This window comes from Bos mutus, chromosome 17, assembly GCF_027580195.1.
Source record: "Bos mutus isolate GX-2022 chromosome 17, NWIPB_WYAK_1.1, whole genome shotgun sequence".
NCBI classification, from domain to species: domain Eukaryota; kingdom Metazoa; phylum Chordata; class Mammalia; order Artiodactyla; family Bovidae; genus Bos; species Bos mutus.
Window position 1 is genome coordinate 7,118,036 of NC_091633.1, and position 12,148 is coordinate 7,130,183.

The 12,148-nt window shown below is 48.1% G+C and overlaps 1 protein-coding gene across 4 annotated transcripts in view; it reads right to left on the minus strand.

The window, feature by feature from the left end:
• GRK3 (G protein-coupled receptor kinase 3) overlaps window positions 1-12,148 on the minus strand; it is a 121,213-nt gene that overhangs the window by 14,652 nt on the left and 94,413 nt on the right. For all 4 annotated transcript variants that reach the window (XM_070385944.1, XM_070385943.1, XM_070385946.1 and 1 more), the window contains 5 exons: window positions 10,513-10,620; window positions 4,021-4,087; window positions 3,488-3,588; window positions 2,740-2,806; window positions 1,903-1,998 (listed from right to left, as the gene is read on the minus strand). In XM_070385944.1, coding sequence (XP_070242045.1) covers window positions 1,903-1,998; window positions 2,740-2,806; window positions 3,488-3,588; window positions 4,021-4,087; window positions 10,513-10,620 — 439 coding nt within the window. The remainder of the gene's footprint in view (window positions 1-1,902; window positions 1,999-2,739; window positions 2,807-3,487; window positions 3,589-4,020; window positions 4,088-10,512; window positions 10,621-12,148) is intronic.

Here is a 12,148-nt window from a genome sequence, read left to right on the forward strand (position 1 = left end):
GACCTTTTGGGTGTCCTGAGTGTGAACACACATGTGTGTGTGTGTGTGTGTGTGTGTGTGTGTAGGGGAGTGTCAGAGCACCAAGGCTAGGCAAGCACCCCGTGACAACACTGGGACAGATTCTGGAGTCTGCCAAAAGTGAAAATACCCTCCTTTCCCAAGCAGCTGCTCCGAAATGGATGCCTCTGCTTTATGTATAAAGGGTTCCAGCTCCTGTAAGGCCAGAGAGCCTTGGTCTTTATGACTCAGCTATGTGAAAAACGCACCAAACAAAGCCCAAAAGTGAGCTGTTTTTCCTTAAAGACGATGCGCTATTTTGGCTGCTTTTTAAGAGACACAGCCTTCTCAGCTCTGGCTCAGGAAGAAGCGAAACCAGCACAACAGGAGGTGTTAGCGCACCTGCCGGGAGGCGGGCACAGGTGACCAACTCCAGAGGAGGCCTGGCAATGAAACCGCTCGCTTCATGGGGGAGAAAACCAGCACTCCCGAGGTTCCCGCAACAGCCCCGGCTCACTCTACTAATAAGTGTGGATCTGAGCCCAGGGTGTCTGACTCTAAAGGTCAGACTACAGCTGAGAAAACCAAAAGCATGAAAATCCCCTCTGAATATTAAAAATTTCATGGGCTCCCATGGGATATTCACTTTCTTTTTAGTGTCCTTTGCTGGAGAGAGGCATGTCTGATGACAAAACTCTTCTGTGACAGCAGTGATCCTTTGAGATAACTCTGTAAAGGGGCTGCTTCCAAAACTGCAGGGTGCTAGTTAAACCCGACAAGTCCTGTCGTACAGGCCACAGGAGATGCTGAGCCTCTGGGCAGTGGTCAGCTGTCATCCCCAGGGGAGCCAAGGCTCCAACCAGGGAAGCGGCCGTGGCCCTCTGCGCTGTGCTGCTCCTGAGCTCCTCCGCCACCCTCCATCCTGAGAAACTGACCCCGCGAGCACACCAATCACGTTTACAGCTGGCTGCCTGGTCGGAAAGACCAGGGAGCTGACACAAGGCCAGGAACGCAGGCCGCTAAGGACATGGTGGTGGGGCGGGGGGCGGCTGTCAGAGGGTTGGGGTGGTGGCGGGGGGAGGCTCTGGGGGAAGCTGAGAAAGTGGGAGCAGTGAGAACTTGACACGCAGTGGCACACTTTGACTCAGCAGCCGAAAGAGGGCGACTGTGTCTCGTGACTCACCATCTCTAAATATGCCCTTGTCTACTTGGAAAACAATGATAGGAACCAGAGTTTGAAAAATGCAGAGGATGCTATATGTACAAAAAACACTGATTATTTCACTTTGGACTGACAAGTGTGAAATGAATCATGCTGTTTGCCCTTTTCATCCTAACACAGAGAGACTGGGAAATTTGGGAGAATTAAGACGGCTGGCTCTCTGGCCTGAGGCCAGGTAATGTTTGCCATCACATGGTTGTTTTTCCCGCTTCATAATATATCTGAGTTTTCTATCAACCACCAATCTATCCAAATCAATAACAATGTGACTATTTTTCAGTTTATCAAACATGAAATGGGTGGTCAAACAAAGCTCTCCTACAGGACGTCCATGATGGTCCAGTGGTTAAAAATTCACCTTCCAATGCAGAGGATGCAGGTTCCATCCCTGGTCTGGGAACTGAAATCCCACACGCCATGGTGCTACTGAGCCCGCACACTGCTAACTAGAGAGAAGCCTGTATGCTGCAACTAAGATCTGACTAAATAAACTAATTTTTAAAAAAAGCTTTTGTAGTCTCTAATTCAGGTCTTGATCTCTTCTACATTCATCAAACATGTGGATATTCATTTGTAAGTTATAGTCCAACACAAACACGGCAGTACTAAGACAGTTATGAAGTCTGATTTCCAAAGAAAGGAAAAGAAAATCCCCCTCCCCAAAGCAAGGCTCACAAGTGTACCTTGATGCCTTTGGTATCCTCTTCATCAAATGAGCCGATATCAAAGGCGTCGGCTGCATTGACTTCCCCTCGGGGAGGGATCAAGGGTGGAGGGTACTGGAAGAGCCAGAGAAGAAGGGTTCGGTTACCAGGCGACCGGGCCCTGGGCCCAACCTGCTATCCTATAAAGAGTTCGCCGTGAAAGGCGTCAAGGTGCCAGTGTGGGTAGCACTCATTCAAGCTCACACAGTCACAGTACACGGTCCACAATGGCCCCCCAAGGAGATGCACCCTCCACAATCCAGTTGCTAGAGGCTGAACGCCTGCAACAGGGCAGGAGAGGGTATCCCACACCCACAAGTGCCCCGAGGCTGATGCTGGCCAAACCAGAGCCCGGACTCTACGTCTAAACAGGCGGGACTAACAGAGCATCAGTCCTCAAGTGAGTCTGTACACAGATGAGCCCAAAGCTGATCATCAACGTTGAGAAAAAGAAAAACAACTTTAATTTGGGGTGTTTTCCTGTATCAGAGAGAACATTAAAAAATATCTTACAATAGGCCAAGGGGCTCATGCTGCTACCCAGTCATGGTAATTCTTAAATTATGTGGGGCTGGGCTTGAAAGTGTCTGTAAGTATATGACGTTTCCTGCATATTTTTTACATATAAACAAAGAGGAAGAAGTGGTCCCAAAGGGAATGAGCTAGGAGGCAGTGCTTGGATAGAGGAGCAAGAAGCTGGGCTGCGGATGAAGAGCTGGGGAACTCTGGGGACAGAGCCGGAATGCAGAGCTGCAGACAACGATGCAGCTGGAGGGAGCGTCGGGGGTGGTACCGGGGCGGGGTCCCAGAGAGTACCTTCTGCAGGTAGACGTGCTGCCAGTCGATGCCTCTGAAGAAGTCGTGCGTTTTTAGCTCCTGTGCGCTGCAGGAGAGACAGAATCACAGAGGCAGTAAGTCTGCATTCGGAAAACTAAGAAATGGTTCGCAAATGTCATCTCCTGTTAAGGACACACAGCAACAACTATTTCCAGTTCTTTAAGACAGCAGGTAAAATATGCTTCTTTCCAAGCACCCAGGAAACACTGCGATGCTTAGAAACACTGCACGCTGAGCCTAGGAAGATGATCCCATCTGATCATTTACAGGGGCTACTCACCCCAGCCTAAGATTACCTACGGTTTTTGCAGACTATCTCTGTGTATCTGTAATCGTGAGAACAAATTTAACTAAGAATTGAGTTAGAGCGATCTACGCGTTAAAGAGGTTTACAGCAAAGGTCTACAAGTCCTGATAGATCAGATAACAGAGATCAAAGCAACAAGTACTAATTTCAAAGCAAACTAAACATCTAATAGAATGGTCCATGCTAAACCCCTTCATAAACTGAAGAAAACATTTTTTCCAAAGAGCACTGCTGCTGAAGCTCAGTTCACACGGAACAGAAGGAGCTGCAGACTCCGAGGAACACAGACCCGCGAAGACACACGGCTCCTACTGATGCTCCCCCACCCACCCCAAACTGGAATGGCAGATTCTGGATACACTGAAAGGAACCGTACTGCTTTCTGGGGGGAGATGCTGAAACGCAGAAGCGTCGGCCTACCTGCCTCCATGGCAGCCGAGGCGCTTACTGACGTCTCGCTGAAGCAGGCCTTCCAGAAGGGACTTGAGCTCAGGGGAGAAGACGTCTGGAAGTTCCACGTTCTGGGGGTGGAAGAAGGGGGACACGCCTTCAAAAACGCATCTGTGGCAACAGTGCCGTCACCCTCGACCAGATTTGAAGGCCATTTCTTCCATAAGGATAGTGTTAAAGAAAACTACAGATACCTCACAAGCTAACACTGACTCTATAAAGAAACCCAGGGTGGCCGCTCATCACTTCCAGGGTCCATCGGCAGGCTGGAGCCAGAAGAATTGGGTCTCCTCGCTCTTCTGCATCCCAGTCATTTTGACTTTTTTTTCTTTAGTTTTGGTCTTGATTTTTCCGTATCTTTCTCTTATTGTCTGTTAGCAAATCTTGTTATCTGCCTTGGCATCTATTTCCATTATTTTAAGAAAGCATTTTCTTATACTAGTTGTAATAGAATGAGATAGGAAAATTATAATGAGAATAAAAACGGTTTTTGACTTTCTTACCATGGTGAGAGTCATTCGGTCTATCTCATGCTTATCTTTGGTTTTATGTTGTCTGAAAGGGCTGTGACTGTAGAAACAAAGAAAATTATATTACTAGATGGTTTTGGGTAACAGCAAATACTGCTGACTAATATTTGAACAAACTATTATGTTCTGCCACTGCTCATTCAAAACTGCAGGAACACAAAAGCCATAAACAAAGACCATTTCCAGAGGAAACCTGATGATCAGGTTGACAGTCAGACGTATTAGGTCCTGAATGAGCAAGGCTGATGTTTACTTGAACTCTTGATACTCACGTCAATGAAGTCATGCTACCAGAATAAACTTTAGCAAATACATTCCAAATGACAATTTAAAATATCACTTGGAAAAAAAATCAGCCAACAGGTTTTTATGAAAATGAAAGTCATACACATGACATCTGTCACATCAGTGTTTGAGATAATAGTAACGTTCACACAGTTTTTTTTAGAAAAAATGGATGAGTCCCTCAAACAATGGAAAGAGCTGCCATTGAACCAAAATACAAAATGAAGACACTCCCCTGCCCCAGAACCCAGTAATTTTAAGAAATTCATTCCTTTGGTGATAAGAGATACAAACCAACCCTGTGCTCCCAGACCCTCCAGGGTTCTGAGAACTGCTCACTCATGTTCTAACTTACAAACGGCTCCAGATCTAAGAGTCAGAAACCCCGGGCTCACGCTGTGACTTGGCTATTGGCTGCAAGTCATTCATGGAAACCTCGTCTCAGTCTCTTCATCTGTGCGTGGCATAACGCCACAAGCATCACCAGAACGGTGAAAGGAACGACTAAAATAATGCGTACACCAGCGGCTGAGACAACGGAGGACACGGCGGGCAACCGATAGGCATATGTGACCAATGAATCTAACTTTACAAAATAAACGTCTCCTTGTAAAGATACTATTCTCACTCTTGATTGTGTTTTTAAAGTGCTGAAGCTAAAGTTAATCTTAGATATCACTTATACACGGACTCTGAAATACGCACAAATGAACTTATCTACGACACAGACACGAGCTCACAGACCTAGAGAACAGACCGGCCGTTGCCAAGGCGGAGGGGCTGGGGAGAGGGGAGGACTGGGAGCCTGGCATTAACAGCTGCAAACTCCTGCGTACAGAATGGGTGAACAAGGTCCCGCTGCACAGCACAGGAACAACCAATATCCCACGACAAACCATAATGGAAAAGAGCAGGAAAAACACACGTAAAACTGAATCACTTTGCTGTACAGTAGAAATTAGCACAACACTATAAATCAACGATGCTTCAATAAAATATTTTTTAAAATAAAGATGCTCCGAGCATTAAAAGAGACCAGTAAACGTACAAACTAGGAAACCGGGGCCTTATTCACTTACTTGAAAATTAAAGAAGGGACATACGCGATAGGGTTTCCTGGTGGTAAAGACATGCCTGTTAAACGACCAGTCCTACGGATTTATTTGGGCCTTCCCTGGAGGCTCAGACAGTAAAGAATCTGCCTGCAGTGCAGGAGACCCTGGTTCTAACCCTGGGTTGGGAAGATCTCCTGAGGAAGAGAATGGCAGCATTCTTGCCTGGAGAATTCCATGGACAGAGGAGTCTGCTGGGCTACAGTCCACAGGGTTGTGAAGAATCAGATACGCCTGGGCAACTAACACTTTGACTTTTCACTTTCATAGGTTTATTTATAAGGCATATAAACCATAAGCTGAGGCAAGATATTACAAAAGAGTTCTATAAAACAGAATAGGATGTTGAATGCATAACTCAGTGTGATTTAGAAAAAAAAACTAATTAAAACTGCGCCCACCCTTGCAATCCACTTACTGCTCTGAATTAGGTGAACTACGCACCGCACCATCTCTTGAAGAGATGATTCCACTTTAGAGTATTTATTATTTAAATATTTCAGTTTTCATTTTGCACGAGAGGGGGCACTGTAACACTTATTTTCTTTCTTATGCGATGAAAAACACATTAATTTCCATCTCTTGAAAGCTTTCATTTGGGGGGGGAATCTAAATAAGGTGAATCAGTAAACATGCGTTAATTTTTCAAACAGATTTTGGTTGGAAATATTCTTTGCACCCTAAATGTTTCCAAGGAGAAAAAAAATGTAAAATTACTGCAATTAAAAAGCAAACGGGATAGAATAACAAATAATATGTTATTTATGAGACATTATAATTTCTGAAAACTTGACTTGTATCACTTTCTTTTTCAGGTTTATTTTTGGCAGTGCTGGGCTTTTGCTGCTGGGTGGACTTTCTCCAGTTGCGGTGAGCCGGGGCCACTCTAGTCTCGACGAGCGGGGGCCACTCTCCACTTGTGATGAGCCGGGCCACTCTCTTCATTGCAGTGCGTGGGCTTCTCACTGCAGCGGCTTTCTCCAGTTGCGGTGAGCAGTGGCCACTCTCCACTTGTGATGGGCGGGGCCACTCTCCACTTGTGACAGGCGGGGCCACTGTCTTCATCGCGGTGCGTGGGCTTCTCACTGAGCGGCTTTCTCCAGTTGCGGTGAGCGGGGGCCCCGCTCTCCACTTGTGACGGGCGGGGCCGCTGTCTTCATCGCGGTGCGCGGGCTTCTCTCCGCAGCGGCTTCTCTTGTTGTGGAGCACGGGCTCTAAGTGCGTGGGCTTAGTTGCCGCGGTGCATGTGGGATCTTAGTTCCTTGACCAGGGATTGAACGTGTGTCCCCTGCAGCCAAATTCTTAACCCCTGGACCATCAGGTAAGCTCTGGCTTGTATCACTCTTGTATGCAAAACACACAGAGATGTGAACATGTTCATGGTTCAAGAGAAAAGGAATACAGACAGCAGTGCTTACTAAGCCCTCAGTCCGTCTGCATGACACGACCGTTGCCACTCCCCAGGGGAGTGCCTTCACATGTAAAAGAGGATGTGGGAAGGTCTCCCCTGTTTGGCAAATCCTCCTGCTCTGGCTCCTGCGTGAAAAGCTGCTCTTGACCCTTGTGTGATGCCGGAAGCAGAGGGCTGTGCCCCACACTTGCAGAGAAGGACGGTTATGTTCTGACAGGGATGCTCTGTGCTAAATTTAAAAACTCTTTCATGAGACCCAAGGGAGGGCTTTGCGAGGGGACTGGAGTTAAAGTTAGTGGTGCCAAAAACATTCCCAGCACATGCGCACGGTAGCTACAAACCCTGTTTGATAAATATAGCTCTCTGTGTCTGACTCAATAAGAGACGATCGGAAATGCTTGTCGGCTCTCAGGCTCTGGGGTGTCGTGTGGAGAGGGTTTGGTCTTTCAAGGCCTGATGCGCATCTGTTTCCAATGGCTTCTTGATTATTCTTTGTGAACAAAACCCAAGATTCCATTTCTGTTTTGGAAAATGTTAAAGAAAACCTCCGATAGTAATGATCTCCATTCTGAGGGAGGCACGTGGGGCCCACAGATCCTGTGTGATCACAGCTGCTCCCGGACGCAGCCGCTTTAAATAGGAGACGGTAACGGGTCTGTCAACAGCTTGCGACACCAGCCAAGCCCTCATGCAACATTCGGGCTGCATCGAAGGACGTTGTGGAAACAGGATTCGCATGTGCAGTGGTCAGATGTGGCTTTGGAATTACAAGAGAGAGTGTGAGAGCTACGAATTTCCCCCAGATGAGTTGGGAAATCGTTCAAGACATGACAAACGATGGGGAAACATACAGAGACACACACACGACACATCATATTCACAGTGAAACCGGAGCTCAGAAACAATCCATTTATAAACACAAGTGATTAAAAAGTCTTACATCAAAAATTAATTTTAGAATACCGAAAAGACAGCATGCAACATCAAATGTGAGTTTTGAACCTAAGCCAACAGCTGCCAAAATATTTATAAACATTCCTTTTTTCCCGAGAGGAACAAACTCAGTAACCTCACACAGAGCTCTGCTCTCCCCAGACCACCCCCGGGGCTCTCTCCTCGTGTCTGACAATCAGTGGGGACAAGTTTAAGATCAAGGCTGTGGTCACACCAATTCTTTCTCTTAACAGATATCTAAACTAAACTCTAGCTTGAGGATCGTGACCACAATTCTACACATTTGCAACATCTTTGTACACGGATGCTCTCCCATATCTGACAGTCAGCTGAAGTGGAAACAGTGACCCCACCCAACACATGGTCCAGGGACGCAAACACATTCTCCAGCTTCAACAGCATCCTCACATCCAGGTTCCTACTTGCACCCTGTGGAATCCTTCGAGGGCGTCACGACAGAATGAGAGGTACAGAGAAATGTTTCAGCCAAGGTGATGGGGCACACTGGTCAGTGCGGGAAGTATCTGATCACAGAAAACAGAAGCAAAAAGACCCTTGGTGACCCCTGATCACCATCACTGCACAGACACGGGAAGGATGGGAAGAGACTGGTCTGCTGTGGAGTTCCTCCTCCTCGGCTGGGTGACCCTTTGTGGGGGCAGTGGGGGTGTCCTCTGCAGCACCCCTGGCCTCGACCTGCCAGATACCAGAAGGAGCCCCTCCCCTAGTTGGCACCACCAAAAATGTCCCCAAGCGTTGCCAGGAGCTCCTGGGGTTGAGGACGAGAGCTGGGGAGGGCCCGGCACGGCGTCTGGTTTGCTCCGTGAGGACTGCCCCTGCTGCAGCTTAAGTGTGACTACCAGAAGCACTGCGCCCAGCTCTCTGAAGCTGTCCACGAGAGATGCCATTTCTAGCTGCCACCATTCTCATCTCTTGTCATCCATCCATCCCATCCCCACTACCATCCTCTGGATGTCTTCCTGTCGGCCTAGACTCCCCTCCACAGGGGTCACATCAACTGCGATGCTTTAACCAAACCTGATCAAGGACGTCACAGAGGAAGTAGCACCTTCCAACTCAGTCCCGCAGACCTGAACCGTGACCAAGGAAGATGGAATTCACTTTTTCAGCCACAAATACATTGTTGGCATAGAATTAACGACTAGATCTATCCTTGAACCTTATAAAAACAGGAATATATGCCAGACTGTCCCTAGTCTATACGTGTGGACATTATCATAGACAAAACAACAACATTAGACAGAAATCAATAAACAAAGAAAGCCCTAAACCAAGGCTCTGCCATATTTCACAACCGACTTTCACATCTTGAGTTCATGCACAACAGTTTTGCTGTTGTGCAATTTTTTTTAATTGTCTCATGATTCTGTAACTGTGGCTTCTGACCTCTGACTGCTCCCCCCACAACCAGAAGACCTGAGTGAAGACAGTGTGTTTGGATGCGCTCACCGCGCACACAGGGACCCTGCCGGCCAGGGAAACTTCTCGGGTGGAAAGCGGTTTTCTCTGGTCTGCTTTGCAGAAACTCTCTAATTAGGTCAGCTAGTCTGATTACATGAATTAAGGCCCTCCAGGCTCCACAAACACAATAATTCAATTAAGAACCAACAGGACCTGAGTCTCTGAGCAGTAATATAATTTCAGTTCCCAAGTGAGGCAGTGAGCAGAGAACAACTAGATTACCCGAGTCCTGGGGAAGCAGCCACGGTGCCTGGAACCTGGTCTGGGGGGAAGACAGGGAATCCAGCCTCTTTCCAGATTGTGTTAAATAACATCTTATGGAAAAACATGAACAAACTTTTTGGCCAACCCAATATAAGAAGAACATGCTGTGATGCTCAGTAAGGCTTTCCGGGAAAAATGTGGCCAGTTGAGTAAACTACCAGGCGTGTGTATTCACAGGGGAAATGTAACAGGGAGAATCCTGACCAGGAAATTTTAATATAAACTGCTTTTTTGTGGTACCTCTATGAATGGAGAATAATCAAAAACACATCGTAAACACTTACACTCTATTAAAATTGACTCAAGACTCTTAAAACTAATGGAATGTTAACATAATTTGTAAATGTTCAATGTGAGAACATATCTCGAGAGCACTTTCACTCCATCCTCTTTCCACTGTATTTCATCATCTCTGGCAGTTTACACCGAAGGGACAAGTATAGCACAAGTGAAGAGCACAGAATTGCACAATTTTATCTTTATGTTTTTAAAAACTGCAAATTTCAGCATGTTCACAAACAAATGCGCACTTTTAACACAGGTTCACTTTGGGTCTTCACCCTCTTGTGTAAGAAATGCTTTAAGCTCACAAGACAATCATGAGTAATTCATTTCTAGGGAAAAGAAATTCTCCTACCCTCTTCAATTATCTATATTTAAAAATAGCATTCATTCCCCAAATAAGGCGTAACAATGGAAATAGTCCAACACAGTCTTATTTTACATCTAAACGTGCTGGAATTTCTTCCTGGAGTGGGACAAAAATACCCAAAGCTTACGGGAAGGAAACTCATTTTTACGGGCAGAAAGAGCTGTGAGCATTGCCTGGATCACTGTGTGGCTTGAAGATCGCTATGTGATCTATACAGATACTAGCACCTAATAACACATAAACATTTCTTATCCTGATCCAAGGGCACGCCGTGGTGATGGACTGAAGGGACACATGCCACTCACCCTCTCAGAAGTTTGAAAAGCATACAGCCCAGGGAGAACCAGTCGGCACTGCTGTCGTAGGCGGTCCCCTTCTGCAGAACTTCGGGCGCCATGTACCCGTGGGTGCCCCTGGGGAGAAGAAGGGCGCATGCAGTCAGCAGCGTGTTCCCGCTCACAGACTATTCCAGCTCGCCCAGAGGCCAGGGCGCCATTCATCAAACAGCAGCGAGGCCAAACAAGGGGGAGGGGACACCCGCGCTTCCATCACGCTTCCATCGGGTGCTTGGCGAACACCCAATAGGAAAACGATCTTTCCTTCATTAAAATAGGAATGAATATTAATAAATTACCATATGAGATAAACGTGAGCCATGTGCATGCTCTGGGCATGCTCCATGGTCTGGGAGGTGAGATCTGAATCTTGTGAGCCTTCCCCACTACAGCAAGGGGGAGCCAAGGGTCTCCTGCCCACTGGAGAGCTTTTGTGTAGAGACATGTGTGGCTGGGGAGGTGGTGATGAACGGGTGACCACACCGCAGCGTTCCGGACCTGGAAGCGATGGGGACAGGTTAGTGCCCATCCCCATCTGTGAGGACAGGTGACCAAACTGCAACACCCTGGACCTGAAGTGATGGGATCGGGCACTCCTGTGAGGACAGGTGACCGCACTGCAGCACTCTGCATCTGGAAGCAATGAGGACAGGTTAGCCTGTCCCCATCTGTGAGGACAGGTGACCGCACCGCAGCACTCTGGATCTGGAAGCAATGAGGACAGGTTAGCCTGTCCCCATCTGTGAGGACAGGTGACCGCACCGCAGCACTCTGGATCTGGAAGCAATGAGGACAGGTTAGCCTGTCCCCATCTGTGAGGACAGGTGACCGCACCGCAGCACTCTGCATCTGGAAGCAATGAGGACAGGTTAGCCTGTCCCCATCTGTGAGACAGGTGACCGCACGCAGCACTCTGGATCTGGAAGCAATGAGGACAGGTTAGCCTGTCCCCATCTGTGAGGACAGGTGACCGCACCGCAGCACTCTGGATCTGGAAGCAATGAGGACAGGTTAGCCCATCCCCATCTGTGAGGACAGGTGACTGCACCGCAGCACTCTGCATCTGGAAGCAATGAGGACAGGTTAGCCTGTCCCCATCTGTGAGGACAGGTGACCGCACCGCAACACTCTGGACCTGAAGTGATGGGATCGGGCACTCCTGTGAGGACAGGTGACCGCACCGCAGCACTCTGCATCTGGAAGCAATGAGGACAGGTTAGCCTGTCCCCATCTGTGAGGACAGGTGACTGCACCGCAGCACTCTGGACCTGGAAGTGATGGGATTGGGCACTCTTGTGAGGCGCCACCCCCTGTGCTGAGGACTGGGGTTTGCACAGGCGTCCATGGCGGCCCCCACCCCTCCACAGTCACAGTGCTCCCCAAGTGGTGGCAGGGAAGCTGACAGGTATGGAGACAGAGAAATCCCAGGTCTGAAGAGCTGCCGACGGGTCAAAGGACCCAGCTCAGCAAACGTGCAGATGGTTTCGGGAAGCTGAGGAAAGCCACCTGGGAGCACAGCCGCTTTCACATAACACGTTCCGTCTGCAACTCAAAGTCCTCTGCTGCCCCAAAGTGTGAGCACACCCCACTCCCAGAGCGAGAGGTG